At 33.1% G+C, this 20,095-nt stretch overlaps 1 protein-coding gene across 2 annotated transcripts in view; it reads left to right on the top strand.

Moving 5' to 3' along the window:
* The window catches only part of LOC107444316 (uncharacterized), a 202,932-nt gene that overhangs the window by 162,370 nt on the left and 20,467 nt on the right, over positions 1-20,095 (top strand). Inside the window, exon 1 of one of the 2 annotated variants that reach the window (XM_087157845.1) lies at positions 15,133-15,537. The exons of the other annotated variant lie outside the window; for it this stretch is intronic. Coding sequence (XP_087013971.1) covers positions 15,525-15,537 — 13 coding nt within the window. The 5' untranslated portion in view covers positions 15,133-15,524. Of the gene's footprint in view, positions 1-15,132; positions 15,538-20,095 lie in introns of those variants that run through there. 2 annotated transcript variants of the gene reach the window in all.

Below are 20,095 nucleotides of genomic sequence, written 5' to 3'. Positions count from 1 at the left end.
AAATGGGTGATTATTTACTGAATACTTTTTCATTTCCGAGTAAATAAATGTTATATTTACTTCATTTTCACCATTTTCTTTAATTGAAAATGCAATAGAAATTCACGCGCTTAATTGATGTGCGCAATCAAAGAGAAATAATTTTTTATCTGATCTAGAATGAGATAATTGGGAAAAAAAATCACTAGCATAATTTATTTTCGTTAATAACCAGTTATTAATTTAAATAAAGAAGCAAATATTTTTGAACACATATTGTTATAAAGCACTTAATTTACATACATGAATATTTAAAATTATTTTGTTTGGAAAAAATACAATTTCTATTCATAAAAAAAAATTCCCGAAGTTCATTGTTTTTTCAAAATTACCTATGTTTATAAACAATAAAGCTTCAAAATTGAAGATGACTCTTAACGTCCAAACGATTAAAAAACTTTTTTTTTTATCTTTTAGAAAATAAATAATTATAAAAAAGTACTCGACAAATAGGAGATGATTGGAAATAATTCTTTATAATTAACTTTTTATCGACTCAAAAATTAATTTTTTTTCTTCTTCTTTTTCAACCTTGTTTAAGACCTGTCATCATTTTTTTGAAAATGCCGTCACAAAAAGGCGGTATTTTTTTATTGCTATTTTATTTAATCTCAATTTTGTTTTCTAAATTTAATTAAGGGGAGTCATTCGCTTTTTTCTCTTTTTTTTTAGAACCCAACCCACAAATCGAGAAGTGAGAATGTAAAAAATTTAAGTTATACTCATAAAAATAAATATTTTATTTCGTTTCCCTGCAAACGAAATTTATTTTATTTATATGCTAATCTCAAACAAATAAAATAAAATATGATGAATAAATAAATTGAATAAAATAAAAATAATCGGTACCTGGAAATGAAATGTTACTCATTCAAAGGGATTTATTCTTTTTATATTTTCTTTTCTTTTCTTATAAGTTGCAAAGGAACGACTTAGGTTAGTTTAGGTATACACAAAGGAAAGACTTAGGTTTTAAATACTGTAAAAATCCGTTATAACGACAATTCGCTATAGCAGTTGAAACTGTCGCTATAAGCAAATACGTTTAAATAGCAATTTAAAAAACTCGAGTATAATAGAGAGAATATAAGCTTGATTGAAATTGTAAACTGCTGTAAGAGGACGCGGAAGATATGTGGACAAAAAAAGAACATATTTTTTAATTGAGTGCTTGCACTTCTAGAAGAGGATCATGCATACCCACAGATGCGACCTCTGACGTCAACTGATCGTTTATAAGTAAAATGGCGTGTTGAAGCAGAGCTAAGTTTCTCCACGTAAGTTGGAATGTTAATTAAAGTAAGTTAATTAAATGTATTGCCATATCACACATCAAATTCGTTGAAATGTAATTCTTCCTCGTCTGCGTCGTTTACTTAACTTAAATGTATTATTTGTTTATGTATTTTTTTGTAACCGTGATATATATTTTTGTTTTGTGTACCTGGCAGCTTCGATACATGCTTAGTTTTTTTTTTTTTTTTTTTGCTACATGGGTTCGTGTCTGTCTTTGTGTTACGTAAAAAATATCTATTAAAAGGATTGAATATAAAGATTCTTTGAAATCTTTATATTCAATCCTTAGGAAAAGAATCTTTGTGTAAGAATCTTAGCGTAAGAATATAGAATGTGTCACTTAAGAGAAAAATATACCTCACGGGTTTGGCTTACTCGAAATAGAATGGAAAGAACAGTTACTAACGTAAGCAAACGGCACGCTTCAACAACCAATCAGAATAGAGGTACAAACACTACGTCACTTGCAGGTAGCCCATTCTACACTAGAACCAATATACTTCGCTATAAAAAAATTCCTCGCCATACCGTCGCGTAAACGCAATTTTTGTAACTTCAAAATTGACGATGGCTTGAAAATGTGTCTTAATAACAGACTTCTTGTAATAGGTTATACTGAGTCGAGGTGGCTCAGGGGATAGAGCGTTCGCCTTCCAATGAGGTGAACCGTGTTTGAATCCCAGCGATGGTTGCAGATACGAATTCCGACTCGCATCGACCACTGTGCTGACGAAAAATATTCTCAGTGGTAGACGGATCATGGGTTAGAGTCCCCTTGCCGTCAAGCTAACCATGTGAGGTTTCGTGGTTTTTATCTTCATGTAACGCAAATGCGGTTCAGTTCCATCAAAAAGTCCTCCACGAAGTCAAATTTCTCCCAATACTTGATTCAGAAGTTCCCTTGTTATCAGATTTAGGTTCAAAATTGGCTACAGAGTTGAACATTGGTAGTCGTAAGCCCAAAATTGGCTTGGCTGCTCAACGACGGTTATAATATATAAGATATTAAATAAACGAAGTTATACTCGTCGATTGGCGACTCTATTGTATTAATCTATTTTACTTAAGTTTAAAAAATTTAAATAAAGGAAATGCTTGTATTTACGAAGTGTAAGAATTAAAGTTAAAATAAATAAAAAAGTGATGGATGGAGGAAAGTGAATTTCTGAGCGTCGAATAGATGCTCGTTGTGGTTATTCCTTCAATTTACCTTAATTATCTGTACATGACTACCTTTAATATATATTTCTCGGAGTCTTGTTAAAAAGGAATAAATTTTTATATATTAGAAGTGGACAATACAAGCGAACAAAAAATTTTATCACAACTTGGCGAATCTAATTTAAAATGTCAAAACCTTTTTAATTACCGAAAGAGGTAAAAGACGGATTGTCTTAAACACCTTCAAATTTCTCCGGCGAATCAAACTGATTTTGATATGTTTGATCATGCCTTTCTCAATAAGAATTCATCAGATACAGATAACTTTTTTTTTCTTCCGTTGCTTGCATTTTAGTTTGCAACTATAAAGAATAATGCAAAAAAGTTTGCAATGCCTTTTATAGCAGAGTTAGAAACACAATTCTACATTTTGCGTGCTGACAAACACGGATGATATTTAGTTAAAGTGCTCACAAACTTTGCGGAGGGGGGACATTGAGTATGGCATATAAAAACCCATATGTAACATTGTTATAGCAACCCATATATAACATCATCGCCAGCCGCTTCTCTGTTACTAAACTAAACTCAGTGGCACGACAGCCCATAGAGGGCCAAGGCCTACTGTGCCCATCTCAGTTTTCTTGACCTTGGGCTCTGGAGTGCAGGAGCAGATGGTCAGTCGAACGCGGAACGTTTTGCTGTTGGATTGTGGGACTGCAAACGTGTTTTGTGCGATTGTATGTACAATGGTTGCTGAATTTACGTAGAAAAAAAGAATAAAAAATGACGTGTCACCTCATTGGCGTATAGCAGAGTTTCCCAAAGTGTGGTACGCGTACCCCGAGGGGTGCGGGAACAGTTTAGCGGGGGTACGCTTTCTTATGCGAAATATCTTGCAACAAACGAAAGTTTCAAAATATTTTATTTAAAAGTGAAGCTAACCATGAAAATTTTGGATTGCGTAGTTTTCTATTGGCTATTTTTTGCAGAGTTAATAATGATAAACTAAAATATGTTAATAAAAATAAACATATTTTTAAAAAATTTTATTCATTTTTTATTAGTGGTACACAGCGTTACAAAAAATTTAGAAAGGATACACAAAATTCATAAATTTGAGAAACACTGGCGTATAGAAAGTATCATTTTGTGTTGCCCCTTGTTTTAAAAACTATCATACAAAAACTAATATTTGACTTTTTTTATTTGCGCGAGAAAACTCCGGATAGTAAACTGAAGATAAATTAAATGTTTTGCAAAGAAGTTTTGAAAAGATCAAAATTTTTAACTTATAACTTATGTATTATGTTTTGTTTTAGTTCCTTGTAGTTATAAATGAAATTAAAAAAATATGTTGATTTTTTTTGATTTTTTTTCCTTCAAAATAATTGGTAAGGTAAACGGTTAAAACGACCCACCACTTCTTAAATGCAATAAAATGTTACTCTTTTGCCATCTCTATTCACGGCAGTGAAGTAATTCTCTTTGCCATCTCTATTCACGGCAGTGAAGTTATTCTCTTTGCCATCTCTATTCACGGCAGTGAAGTAATTCTCTTTAGCCATCTCTATTCACGGCAGTGAAGTAATTCTCTTTGCCATCTCTATTCACGGCAGTGAAGTAATTCTCTTTAGCCATCTCTATTCACGGCAGTGAAGTAATTCTCTTTGCCATCTCTATTCACGGCAGTGAAGTAATTCTCTTTGCCGTCTCTATTCACGGCAGTGAAGTTATTCTCTTTGCCGTCTCTATTCACGGCAGTGAAGTAATTCTCTTTGCCATCTCTATTCACGGCAGTGAAGTTATTCTCTTTGCCGTCTCTATTCACGGCAGTGAAGTTATTCTCTTTGCCGTCTCTATTGTGACGCTTATCGTCACTCAAAATTAAAATCAAGAGAAAGGGCTAAGATTAGATTTCTAGAACATTTCAGAGTCTTCGATTAAATAAAACTACTGTGGGAAATCTCCATCGGCAAATAGTAAGTTAAATACGGATAAAGTAATTCAAATAAACGATTAGGTTTAAATCTTACAATGTCACCCCCATCATGTGATTGACCCATCACGGGACAAACTCGAAAACAACAATGACTTTTGAACTTGACCTTTCCTCAGATTTGTAACTTTTATCACCCAAAAAATACGATATAAAAGCAGCCGAAGGAGAGGGTTGAGAAGCAATCACGGAAGGCAATCAAAAGCAATCAGCCTAAGTGACAATAGGCCGAACCATGACTAAACTTGGTAAGTCTCTCTCCATCTATTCTAAAAGCACGTAAGAATTAATGTATAAATAAGTTGAATTAATTGTATATCCTTATATTAATGTTATTTCTTAAATTGTTTAAATAATAAAATGTTACTAGTTAAAAGTAAGACTTCTATTTATCCTTTATTTAAAAATTATTCAAAATCACCAAAATTATTCTAAAGCGCCACACTATTCACGGCAGTGAAGTAATTCTCTTTGCCATCTCTATTCACGGCAGTGAAGTAATTCTCTTTGCCATCTCTATTCACGGCAGTGAAGTAATTCTCTTTGCCATCTCTATTCACGGCAGTGAAGTTATTCTCTTTGCCATCTCTATTCACGGCAGTGAAGTAATTCTCTTTAGCCATCTCTATTCACGGCAGTGAAGTAATTCTCTTTGCCATCTCTATTCACGGCAGTGAAGTAATTCTCTTTAGCCATCTCTATTCACGGCAGTGAAGTAATTCTCTTTGCCATCTCTATTCACGGCAGTGAAGTAATTCTCTTTGCCGTCTCTATTCACGGCAGTGAAGTTATTCTCTTTGCCGTCTCTATTCACGGCAGTGAAGTAATTCTCTTTGCCATCTCTATTCACGGCAGTGAAGTTATTCTCTTTGCCGTCTCTATTCACGGCAGTGAAGTTATTCTCTTTGCCGTCTCTATTGTGACGCTTATCGTCACTCAAAATTAAAATCAAGAGAAAGGGCTAAGATTAGATTTCTAGAACATTTCAGAGTCTTCGATTAAATAAAACTACTGTGGGAAATCTCCATCGGCAAATAGTAAGTTAAATACGGATAAAGTAATTCAAATAAACGATTAGGTTTAAATCTTACAATGTCACCCCCATCATGTGATTGACCCATCACGGGACAAACTCGAAAACAACAATGACTTTTGAACTTGACCTTTCCTCAGATTTGTAACTTTTATCACCCAAAAAATACGATATAAAAGCAGCCGAAGGAGAGGGTTGAGAAGCAATCACGGAAGGCAATCAAAAGCAATCAGCCTAAGTGACAATAGGCCGAACCATGACTAAACTTGGTAAGTCTCTCTCCATCTATTCTAAAAGCACGTAAGAATTAATGTATAAATAAGTTGAATTAATTGTATATCCTTATATTAATGTTATTTCTTAAATTGTTTAAATAATAAAATGTTACTAGTTAAAAGTAAGACTTCTATTTATCCTTTATTTAAAAATTATTCAAAATCACCAAAATTATTCTAAAGCGCCACAAGTGGTGCCTTAATAAATGCGGATTTTTAAATGAAAAAAATTCTATCAGCGTTGTAACTTAATTGTATAGTGTGCCATGTTTTTAAAACTAATTAATTTAATACAATTTATTACTTTTTGTCATCTGATCCCTTTGGTTAATATATTTTGTATATTTTGACTGTTTTTTTTTCTATGGTACTATGCTTTATTCATTACATATACAATATTTTGTTATCATTACTGTTTGGAATGCAATATAGTTTGTATAGGTTAATTGAGGTTCTATTTTATTATTCTATGTTGTGTTAATATGTTAAGAGAAGATCATAATTAGTTCGTACAACGAATAACTGCTCGAAAGAAGAAAAAAAATGGATCCGAATCCAAATAAAATAGCGGGGTATCAGAACTTAGTTAATATTTTTGATGGGGAAATTTTTTCAAATGTTAATTACTTTTTTAACAATCTAAAAGAAATCGGTGAAATTGCTGATTGGAATGACGCAGAACTAATTGCGGTATTAAAGTCTAAACTTAAAGGGCCCGCACTTCAATTCTTTATCGAAGATCCGGAACTAATAAACGAGAAAAAATTTGAATCGATAGCAAAAAAATTTAAGAATTATTTTGAAACTAAAACTACGCTAAGTCATAGACAGCAACAATTTTCCAACTGTAAGCAGAACCCTGGTGAATCAGTTCGAAGTTTTTCAACCAGAGTGTCAAACTTAACCATCAACTATTTTGGTTTACAAAACGCGTCAAAAGCAGATGCTGAACCTATAGTTGATCAGACAAAACTCGCTAAATTCTTGGAAGGCTTAGAACCAGCTCTTAAGCGTTTAGCTTTAACTAGAAATCCTACTACTTTCGAAGCGGCTGTTGAAAACGCCCTTTTAGATGAAATAAATTCGCAATTCACTAATACTGAATGTGTTCATAATTATGCTATGGAAACAAAACAAAATTACCAAGAAAATACATTAGATCTTAAAATATCGCAAGTTCTAGATAAACACATGCAAATATCCAACGAAATGATAAGTGCATTAAGTAGCCAAATAAATAAACTTTCAACTCAAATCCCCCCAGAAAGGAAAAACAATAATAGATTTAGAAATCATAATGTTGTTCATCGCAAACGTTGTATTCATTGTGGAAAAACAAATCATTTCTCCTCACAATGTTTTACATTAAGACGATTCGAAAACAAAAACCCTATGGGCATTTATCAAAATACTCGTAATGCCAATCGATCGTTTGTAAACAGGCGTGATTCATTTGACACTCGACATAATGTACGCGAAAACACACGTCAACCAAACGAATTTCCATCATATGCTATCAGGGGTCGAAATCGAAACTATGATCAGCAAATGTCAACTTCAAAGGGTAGAGGGCCTTTAAACCGATAAGGGAATCGTTAAAAACCCGCGAGTTCCCTAATCAAGCGGATAGGGTGCAAACAGTAACAGGAGTCACATATTTTAACACTAGTTCTCAAAATTCGTTACCCATCATATCAATTACAATAGGAAATAAAACTTTTCAGGCATTATTAGATAGCGGAGCTAGCATTTCATTAATGAGCCATCAAGCATCGCAACAAATTTCATCTAAACATGTCGAAACAGCTCAGTCTGACCCATTCATGAAAATCTCTACGCTATCTGGCGAGGAGATAAAAATAAGTTCAACGACATTGTTATCATTCTCAATAGAAGACAAACCTTTAAGACACAAAGTCTTGATAACTCAGGGCAGTCTCAGTCGAGATTACGACTTCATATTAGGTTTTGATTTTTTGAAATCATTTAATTGTACCATAAATTTTAAAGATCAGTCGGTATCTTTTTCAGGAGGCAAAACCTTAATTGTAAAATATCAAAATGAAGTAAATAATAACATAACTGTAAATCACTGCGGTAAACTCTCTCGGAAAATCAAAATTCCAGCACAAAGTTCGTCAATAGTTGAAGTAAAAATTAGTAATTCTATTCCTACAGGAACTAACGTTTTAGTACAACCCACTAATTCCCAACACAATATTGAAATTCATCGTTCTATTTGTACCGTGAACAAAAACAAAACTATATCCTTGGTTGTCAATAATCTTTCAAATAACAAATTACATTTAAATAAACATAGTAAAATAGCTCATATTGAGCCAAATATAGATATTAAATCAAATGAAAATTTACGCGAATTACGGAGACAAGAACTTAAGGAAGAGCATTTTGATTGGTCAGGTGTTCCTTTACACGCAAAACAAAAATTAAAAAATTTAATTTTTGAATTTTCTGATATTTTTAGCATAACATTGAAAACAATCGGTAAATGCACTCTCGAAGCCCCTCCAATAGAAATCACCAATTCCACACCCATTCAGTGTCGACCATTTCCAGTACCAATTGCATTACGTGAAAATGTTCGTAAGCAAATATCTGATTTAGAAGATGCCGGAATTATAGAAAAATCAAAAAGTCGGTATTCATTTCCGCTCATTTTGGTTAAAAAGAAAACAGCAGGTGAATATCGTTTAGTCGTAGATTATCGTAAACTCAACGAGATAACTGTTTCTTCTACTTACCCCTTACCCCTTAATCTTCTAAATTACCCCTTATTTCAGACATTTTAAATTCATTACGAGGAGCAAATAATTTTAGTACTTTGGACGCTAATGCTTCATTTCATCAAATAAAACTTTGTGAAAACGATAAGGCTTTAACTGCTTTTACCAGTCCTTACGGAAATTACCAATACAAATTTTTAAGTTTTGGTTTAAAGAACTCACCACAAATTTTTCAGGAAATAGCGGATACAATATTAAACGGCTTGCAGTCTGAGAACATCGCAGCTTACATCGATGATGTAATAATACCGTCTCAAACTATAGACGATTCATTAAGAAAGTTAAGGCTAGTTTTCGAGCGTTTTCGAAAATATGGGTTGACATTGAACCCACAAAAATGTAAATTTCTTCAAACTAGCATAAGTTACCTTGGACACGAAGTTAATAAAGAGGGAATTAAACCATTGCCTCATAATTTAAAGTCCATTCAAAATTTTCCAGTTCCTAACACAGTGCGTAAATTAAGAAGATTTTTAGGATGCGCGAATTATTATCGCGACTTTGTACCAAATTTTTCTAAAATTGTTACACCTTTGACAGATTTAACTAAAACTAAAAGTAAATTTAAATGGAACCAGGAAGCTCAAACTTCGTTTGAGTTGATAAAGTCTAAACTACTATCTGATATTCTTTTAAAGCATCCAAATTTTGAAGATTTATTTTATTTACAAACTGATGCATCTAAAATTGCGGTTGGAGCTGCTCTATTACAAAAAGATTCGAATGGTATTCTCAGACCAATAAGTTATTTCTCCTACAAATTGAAACCACATGAAAAGAAATGGCCTGCCATTCAATTAGAAGCGTATGCTATTCTTTTGGCTGTTCGTCATTATAAAGTTTATTTATATGGTCGTAAATTTCAAATTCTATCAGATTGTAAATCTTTAAATTATATAATAAAATTAGATTCTCCAGCTAGCCGTTTATCAAGATGGTTATTGGAACTGTCAAATTACGATTTTTATTTTCAACATATTAAGGGATCTGAAAACTTTTTAGGAGATCTTTTATCACGCGATATTAACGAAAATATTAATGTTGTCAAAGCAGATATACCGGACATTGAAACCATTAAAAACTCACAAAGAAATGATCCTAAGTTAAGCGAAATCATAAATATTTTGGAAGGTAGAAACACCACTTTAAAAATAAACACTGAAAATTATTTTCTAGATAATGGGTTATTAAAGCGTTTCTCTCATAGAAATAAACGCGCCGCTCGTGATGAGTGTTTTGAACAAATAGTTATTCCTAAAGATTTAATACCTTATATTTTAGAAGGATCCGAAACGGTCCACTTCGCATTCTTTAAAAACTACCGCGCAATTAAGGAAAAGTATTTTTGGCCCAATATGTACATTGACATAAAGAATTTTTCAAATTCATGTAAATTATGTATAGAGAAAAAAGGTTTTCCTTTGACTAAATCTCCTTTGCAGAACTTTGAAACTCCATCTTATCCTATGGAATTGATTAGTTTAGATATTTTAGGACCACTACCTCTATCGGAACAGGGAAATAAATACGTTTTGACGGTTATTGACCATTTCACAAAATTTAGTGTATTATTTGCTTTAAAAGATATGACCGCTGGGACTATAGCTAATAGATTAATTGAGGTTATACTTACGTACGGGGTACCTAACGCGATTCTCACTGATTTAGGAACAAATTTTCAAAGTCAATTATTTAGCATTTTAGCAAAGAAATTGCAAATTAATAAATTAAAGACGACACCGTTCCACGCTCAAACAAATGGAGTCTCAGAAAGAATTAATAAAAGCATTAAAAATAGCCTCACTTGTTTATCAGACAAAGCATCAAATTGGGATACATATCTCCAGTACTACAACTTTATTTATAATAACTCTTACCATGACACAACTCTAGAGAAGCCATCTTATCTTATGTTTAATCGCGATCTGAATTTACCTTTTCATATATTAGACCAAGAACCTAAAATTCATTATTTTCCATGCGACAACCTTCTTGAAGAAAACATGAGAAAGATGCAACTGGTGTATCGTCAAGTGTATCAAAATTTAGAGAGAGCTGCTGAAAAACAAAAACGCATTCGAGACAGACACGCTCACCTTAAAACTTATCATTTAGGTCAAAAAGTATATTTATATACACCAACATCAAATCAATTAACAGGTAGAGCATTTGCTAAAAAATTTTCAGGACCTTACAGAATTATTGAAAAACATTCTGATCTAAATTATACAATTCAAGATGTAAACAAACCATATAAGAAACCAACTAAGGTACACATTGATAGAATTTTTTCATATACACAACGCAGATCAGATTTAGAAATTCCTCAAATAACCACTACGAATGTACCGAACTCCACTATTTCTTCTCAGACACATGTATTAAAAATAAATGACGAAAAGTGTAAGGATGCTTCATTTCCTTATGATATGGAAGATGATGGGGATGATTATATTCCATATACAACATACCGTCCAAAAAAGTCATTATCACACAAGCATATTGATACAACGGGATCACTATCGCAACAACAATCTACTCAAAATTCTCAATCATCTTTAGTAAAAAGTCATACACGACAAGTTGAGGAAACTAATGATTCTCCGATATCATTGGTAGATTCACCAGCACCGAGATACAACCTTCGGCGTAGACCTGAGAAAAATGCAGCATCAATTCAGGTAAATAAGCCAGAAATTCGAACATCTCAAAAACAATCCTCCGATAATAATTCGCTTTCAAGTAAAATTCTTGGTTGGGCAATGAACTCTGATCACTCAAACCCAGATAAGGGAATTTTAGAGAAAGTAGCCGATGCCTTATCTGCCAAGCTTTCGAATGATTTGCAAACTGAAGGGGACCCAAGTATCAATAATATAACGCTTTATCCTCAACAAACACGTATATTTTATAATCAATCTTATACAAATTATTAGCAAAAAAGAAATTTTTTTTTCCTCCTCTCCTTATTCTTTGTTTTTTTTAGTCAATATTCATATAGATATTTTGGATCATTTCTTGAATGGGAATCCGCGGCCCCCTTTTGAGGAATTGATCTAGTCACTTATTGTTTCGTTGCGTCAATACAATGTTTTGCGCAGGCGCTATAAAACTTCGTTACGTTGACTAAACAATTGGAGACCAATATGTGTCAACTAAATAAGTAGGGAATAAAGAGAACGAAAAAAAAACACTTTGGATATAATAATGCTAATAAATAATAATACTAAATAAGTAAAAGAAAAAAAAATCTTTTTTGTCTCTCAATTATATAATATTTGTAAATTTTACTTCTAAAATATGTATAGAAATAATTTATATTTATATACAATATGTATGAATAAAGCAAGTATACTGTACTATACCATTCTTGATGGTACGTAATTAATTAAAATGGGCAGAAAAACTGAAATCAACTGGATCAAATGATAATGAGTATCTATACTAAATCGTATATACTAAGAGTAATCGAAATGAAATATTTATATTTAGAGCAAATAAGGAATAGTTAATGTGTAAAATTAAATGAGTTCATTCATACTCAAATAAGTTAAATGATCTTTTGTCATTTCTTGAAACAAAATTTTTAAATACTTGATTAGTATTGAATGAGTGGAAGAGAAAAAAAAAACTCTTAAGTACTAGAACTTTATACTAGTTTATTGAGTAGATGGAGAGAACTTTCCTTGTTTATTCCAATCATTCTACTTATCTATTTCTCATTTGCTTATGTAAGTGCACACGATGTTCAGGTGTGCAGGCTAAATGAAGCAAAACAAAAATGCACTACGATGAATTCAGTAGAAATCGAGAACTTGGATTTGCCATCCGACGCTTGCATAAGAACATCCTGTCAAAATTGTGTAGTGTCGTCAAGGTCTTTACTACTTCAACAAGACGAAACATTTAGACTTCCAACTCATTTCATAGACAGACCTACAACCAATCGAGGTAAAATGACCTCTTTCTATTGTTCAGAAACAGACGTAAACAGAGGTGATTCAATGGACTTCCTTAGTGACTGCTCTAAAAATTGTACGGGAACAGCTGAATTTTGTTCCGTATATCCTTGCAACAATAACGCTTCTTGCAAATGTGATATAAAGAAAGTTAAATACGAACTACTTCATTTTGAAGCCAAATCGTTGGGTTTCCAATACTACCATAGTTTCTTTCGATATATGTTTATATCGGAAACCTCCCGCAGGGAGAAGATCAAGACAACTTCTGGAATTTGAAAGTGCTGCCTTTGTACAGCACAACCTAACAGTATCAAGAGGATCTCAACGTTGTATTACCTACCGAACTTATAGCTTTCAAGGTTGGCTAAATCAAACACAACTTCATATTTCTGACTCCCTCGTTGGAAATCCATCAGAGGCTTATCTGATGCCAGCTAGCCCTCAACATGTTCCTATGGCTGGTTTAGTGGGTCAGATTTAGGACAATGAAAGCTTCACCAAAAGTTTCATATTTGATCCCGACATCACTAAGTGTGATTTCTTCGAGACAACATTGAGATATACTAGGAAACCAGATGGCCTTACCCTGATTACCGGCTCAAAGGAAAAAGCCCTTCCACTGGCCAGAGACTTGCACTTATTTTCTATGAGCAAGGGTTCCCTAGTATCGCAACTATTGGCAACTGCACCTGTTAAACTCTCCATTAGTTTTAGTGATTACAAGATAATGCTACACACGTCACAAATTTGTCCGAAAATTATGGAAAGTGAGGTAACGGCAAAAGGCTGTTATTCTTGCCAGATTTTAAGTGAGCTGAAGTTTACTGCTCATTCCAGTTGCCAAGCTGGAACAGTATCTGTTGAACTTCAAAAAATTGTTTTATACACTCAATCATTTGTATTGGAGACTGAGCCACGGGAATTCGTTATTAAATTTCAGGCTGAACAAAAATGTTATGAGGAAAAATTATGCCTTGTAGCAAGAGAAATGAAGCATTGCAAACTTCTTTCATTTTGTTTAATTGAGCCTAGTATAAATCTCTTAAATTTTAATTCCTCATACACTAAAGCGATAACCAGCTCTGATTCTTCTGGCTCAGGTTTCTTTAACTTTTTATCCTTTTCTACATTGAGTAATGTATTTTTTGGTTTCAAAATGCTTGGAGCTTTTCTTATTATTATTTGTTTAAGTATTACCATCATCTCAACTGGCATTACTTGTTGTAGGAGATGAAATGTAAATTTTATTTTCTATTATTTTGGATATTTTTTTTTAAAAATATTTTTATTTTTCCTATATATATATTGTATATTTTTTTTGCGACAAGATTTTTTTTAATGGAATATCACGATACCTAAGTTTCGTAGAACGTATCGAACTATCCTTTCCTTTTAATCAAACCACATTTCTTTAAATCCTATATATTTTAACTCTTTTAAATACAAATTATTTTCTTATATATATATATATATGATGTGCAAATTTTGTATAAAATGAAATACTAATTATAAATTACCAATTTATTTTGCACAATGTATGTATCATCTACAATATTAGGATTCTTCTGTCAAATTTGGGAAAATCTTTCGTCTAAATAATATTTTATTCCTATGAATGCAAGATCTTCAGGTGTATTCTATTGTTATGTATATGTTATATTTTTTTTTCTTGCATATTATTTATATTGCTTTGTACATCACTTTAATCGTGTTTATGATGATTGTTTACTTAAAGTTTTAAAAACAATGAAAACTATGTTATGTGTTAAATAAGAGAGAGACTTTCCTTCTGAGTTTAACTGGTTAAGCAAGAATTATTTTTTTTTCTCTTTTTTTTTCTCGGCTTTTGAGGAAGATGTGACGCTTATCGTCACTCAAAATTAAAATCAAGAGAAAGGGCTAAGATTAGATTTCTAGAACATTTCAGAGTCTTCGATTAAATAAAACTACTGTGGGAAATCTCCATCGGCAAATAGTAAGTTAAATACGGATAAAGTAATTCAAATAAACGATTAGGTTTAAATCTTACAATGTCACCCCCATCATGTGATTGACCCATCACGGGACAAACTCGAAAACAACAATGACTTTTGAACTTGACCTTTCCTCAGATTTGTAACTTTTATCACCCAAAAAATACGATATAAAAGCAGCCGAAGGAGAGGGTTGAGAAGCAATCACGGAAGGCAATCAAAAGCAATCAGCCTAAGTGACAATAGGCCGAACCATGACTAAACTTGGTAAGTCTCTCTCCATCTATTCTAAAAGCACGTAAGAATTAATGTATAAATAAGTTGAATTAATTGTATATCCTTATATTAATGTTATTTCTTAAATTGTTTAAATAATAAAATGTTACTAGTTAAAAGTAAGACTTCTATTTATCCTTTATTTAAAAATTATTCAAAATCACCAAAATTATTCTAAAGCGCCACACTATTCACGGCAGTGAAGTAATTCTCTTTGCCATCTCTATTCACGGCAGTGAAGTAATTCTCTTTGCCATCTCTATTCACGGCAGTGAAGTTATTCTCTTTGCCGTCTCTATTCACGGCAGTGAAGTTATTCTCTTTGCCGTCTCTATTGTGACGCTTATCGTCACTCAAAATTAAAATCAAGAGAAAGGGCTAAGATTAGATTTCTAGAACATTTCAGAGTCTTCGATTAAATAAAACTACTGTGGGAAATCTCCATCGGCAAATAGTAAGTTAAATACGGATAAAGTAATTCAAATAAACGATTAGGTTTAAATCTTACAATGTCACCCCCATCATGTGATTGACCCATCACGGGACAAACTCGAAAACAACAATGACTTTTGAACTTGACCTTTCCTCAGATTTGTAACTTTTATCACCCAAAAAATACGATATAAAAGCAGCCGAAGGAGAGGGTTGAGAAGCAATCACGGAAGGCAATCAAAAGCAATCAGCCTAAGTGACAATAGGCCGAACCATGACTAAACTTGGTAAGTCTCTCTCCATCTATTCTAAAAGCACGTAAGAATTAATGTATAAATAAGTTGAATTAATTGTATATCCTTATATTAATGTTATTTCTTAAATTGTTTAAATAATAAAATGTTACTAGTTAAAAGTAAGACTTCTATTTATCCTTTATTTAAAAATTATTCAAAATCACCAAAATTATTCTAAAGCGCCACACTATTCACGGCAGTGAAGTAATTCTCTTTGCCATCTCTATTCACGGCAGTGAAGTTATTCTCTTTGCCATCTCTATTCACGGCAGTGAAGTAATTCTCTTTGCCATCTCTATTCACGGCAGTGAAGTAATTCTCTTTGCCGTCTCTATCCACGGCAGTAAAGTAATTCTCACAATGCCCTCAAAATGTCTCTCAATTCGGACTCAATTTTCTCCTTTTAATTTACGCAACGACACTAATTGCTCTGCTTCGAACAGTGCAGCCGTTTTACCTTTATAGCCGTCGTTGAACAGCCGACCCAATTATTCGGGTTTGCGACTACTAATGTTCAACAAAGTAGCCTTGTAATTTTAAACCCAATTCAGAAGACAAGGGAACTCAAGTATTAAGAGAAACTTGTCTTCATGGAGGACTTATTGATGAAACTAACCCGGATTTGCGTTACATGGAGAGAAAAACCACGAAAACCTCCCACGGTTAGCCTGATGACAAGAGGACTCTAACCCATAATCCGTCTGCCACTGAGGATATTTCACGTCAGCAATGTGGTTGGAGCGAACTGGATGCGAAATTCACATCGGCCAGTCATCCAGGGATTCGAACTCGGTTCACCTCATTGGAAGGCGAACGCTCTATCCCCTGAGCCAGTGTTTCCCAAACTTATGACTTTTGTGTACCTAAATTTGTGTATTTCTAACGCTGTGTACCACTAATAAAAATATGAATGTATTTTTTACTATAAAAAATTGTACAAAAGTTAAAAATCACTACTGGCTGTTGACACCAATAACTATTAACTGTTAACTCTGCAAAAAATAGCCGATAGAAAAATACGTAATCGTAGATTTTTATGGCTAGCTTTGTTTTTAAATAAAATTTTTGAAATTTTCGTTTGTTGCAAGATATTTCGCATAAGAACACGTACCCCCGCTAAACGGTTTCCGTACCCCTGGGGGTACGCGTACCACACTTTAGGAAACACTGCCCTGAGCCATCGCAGCTTCGTTTTACCTTTGGAAACAAACCGGGATGATTCTCCTTTTTTTTTTTTTTTAATTGGGTTGACTCTTTATCTATGCCTTCCTCCCTGCCATTGGTAGGAGTCAAAGTGAATAAGGTGTTAATGACTTAAAAGCTTCTCTTTTTAATTTTTCAGCATCTCTATAACCAAATTCTGAACATTTAATGAAGCGTATCGCGTTTTATCGCTTCCAAAACACACCCCTCTCTCAGAATGTTTTATTTCCTCCAGGAATAATCTAAGAGAATTCAAAAAGTTCCCGACATTTTAAGCGCCTAATGTATATTTTAATCTACCTCGAGTTGTACAGTAATTATTAAATGATTTAATTCATACGCTGAATAATGAGGGTGGTCAACGATTTACGTCGATTTTTTTTCTTTCTTTTTTCAGAAAGTATTCGCAAGTGCTTTCTAATTTAAGAATATTTCATTTGCAAAATGAATTAAAGAATTGTGGTAAAACAATAATTCTAATTACACTTTATTCATTCAAATTAATAATTAGTTAAAACTATTTATCGATAATCTGTGGTTTTCAAACTGTTAAAAAGAATTCTGAGTGATTGAAACGAAGCATTTACTTATTCTCATTTTACAAATAAATATTAGTGTTATCATTTAAATATTAATACGGTTTAATAATATTAATAATAGAATTAATTTAAAACTTATTCTGATTTCAATGTAGACTTTATATTAACTAATTTTTTATTGTGATTTGAAACATTTGACGAGAAAAAAAAATGCCGAACATAACCTATCATAACATGGTTCATATGAACATGTTGTCCCCATTGGTCTGAAAAACTACATTATTTTTGTTGTTTACTACATTTGCAACTACTTTGTTACAAATGTAGTTGACTACAACTACTTTTTTAAGTATAGTGACTACAAACTACGTAATGATTACTTTAATCGTAATGATTACTTTAATCGTAATGATTACTTTAAGGCATCGAACTTCGCTGGAGAAATTAATTTACAGATGTATATCTTACACTGCTGGAGAAATTAATTTATTCATTATTTTATAATTTTATAACCGTCGTTGAACAGCCGATTAATTTTTGGGTTTACGACCTTTAATGTTCAACTACGTAGCCTTGTAATGTCGAACCCAATCCAGAAAACAAGGGAACTCCTGGATGAAATATTAGGAAAGATTTCCCTTCGTGGAGGACTTGCTGTCGAAACTAACCCACATTTGCGTTACATGGAGAGGAAGACCAAGGAAACCTCCCACGGTTGCCTGACTGCAAGGGGACTCTAACCCATGATCCATCTTCCTCTGAGGATATTTTACGTCAGCACTGTGTTCAATGCAAACCGGATGCGGATTCGTATCGACCAGCCATCTGTGGGATTCGAACTCGGTTCACCTCATTGGAAGGCGAACGTTCTATTCTCTGAGCCACCACAGCTTTGTTTTAATTTTATGCAAAAATTATATTTTATAGTTCTCGTGTGGTATCTTTCAAAGCAGTCTCTAATATGAAACCTAGGTTTTCGAGAAAATGTGTCTCAAAAATAATTAGTTTGGCGTCTTCCGCCTTAAATTTTTCCGTTTGAATATGCAGAACAATCTTTGCACTTTGCATCTTCACAGTGCCACAATATATGTAGTTGGCCATTTAGCTGTGGCTAACATCTTTGCTGTGGGGGCTGAAGCATGAAGAATTATTTAGAAATATTTATTCATGTTTGCAATGGCCATTTTGTTATTCTAAAACAGTTCTTTTTTTTTCGAATTTGTTCATTTAGTCTTTAACTTTTTATGCCCTTCTTGACAGCGAATATTTAATTTAAGAGACGCTAGGTAATTATCAAACATTTGCAATTTCTTTTTGTGCTTAATGCTCTTTTTTTTACTCGAAGAATTTAAGTACATGGAAAATAAGATCCCTTCCCTTGAAATAACATCACTGTTTTACGAGTGTACATTGATATGTGAAAGTGAAACCAAAGTGATAAATTATCTATCATTCACAATGGATAGCTTAAATATTAGTTATACATGACTCTATACGCGATTCCTGTTAATTCACAGTCACAGTGGATTTTTAAAATTGCATCCTTTGACACATCCTCGAAGATTTGCACCCCTCAAATTCGAAAAATTAATTTTGATGAATTCTGTTCATATACTAAAATAAGGTAAAAGGTAGTTGTCAGGAATCACTACAACCTGAGCCGTGATGGCTCATGGGATAGAGCGTTCGCCTTCCAATGAGGTGAACCGGGGTTCGATGCCGGAGATGGCTGGTCGATACGAATTCCGCATCCGGCTTGCACCGATCACAGTGCTGACGTGAAATATCCTCAGTAGTAGACGGATCATGGGTTAGAGTCCCCTTGGCGTCAGGCTAACCGTGGGAGGTTCTCGTGGTCTTTTTCTCCGTGTGACGCAAATGCGGGTTAGCTCCATCGAAAAGTCCTCCACGAAGGCAAATTTCTCTCAATACTCGATCGAGGAGTTCCCTTGTCTTTTGGATTGGGTTCAAAATTACAAGGCTACGGAGTTGAACATCAGTAGTTGTAAACCTATAAAATTAGGTCGGTTGTTCATCGACGGTTATAAAATAAAATAAAATAAAAACACTACAAACTACTATTATTCGCATGGCACTATTCACTACACTACTTCTTAAAAAAAGTAACACAATACATTTCTAATATTACATTACAAACTACAGAAAAAAGTAACGACTACAGTAGTTGCTTTATTTCTAGTGCTCTACTTCCGACCCTGGTTGTTTGGTTTTTCGTTTACCTTCTTTCTGCTTGTGGCCAAGACCACGAATAGATAAGATTTTTATAAAATTCGTCTAATATTTGAAACTAGTGTCTTTAATAGCTGAGATTCGGGACTGCATTCCTGCTCTTGTGCATTACAATCCCTTATCCTGCAAGAAAGTCCCTAAAAATATTGAAGTCCTAAACTTCAATATTATACTTCAGAATAAAAACCATTTTGTATTTTCTTTTTAAATAATAATAACAATACTGAATAATACTAAAAGTTTCAAACTGAAGTTTTTAACTTCAGTTTGAAACTTCTTTTTTTTATAACAGAATGTGTCAACTTCTTTTTCATGTAAACTATTTGAATGTCATGTAAATTATTTGTCTTCCAATATTTGAAACTAGTATCTTCCAGCACTTAATATCTGAGATTCAGGACTGCATTCCTGTTCTTGTGGATTACAGTCCCTTATCCTATAAAAAAGTCCCTAAAAATATTGAAGTCCTAAACTTCAATATTATACTTCAGAATAAAGACCATTTTGCATTTTCTTTTTAAGTAATATAAACAATACTAAATAATACTAAAAGTTTC

The sequence above is a fragment of the Parasteatoda tepidariorum genome, chromosome 2, assembly GCF_982258835.1.
Source record: "Parasteatoda tepidariorum strain Cologne lab strain chromosome 2, Ptep-v5.0, whole genome shotgun sequence".
NCBI classification, from domain to species: Eukaryota; Metazoa; Arthropoda; class Arachnida; order Araneae; family Theridiidae; genus Parasteatoda; species Parasteatoda tepidariorum.
Note: the sequence above shows the minus strand (reverse complement) of the source record. Positions and strands in the feature narration are given on the sequence as shown.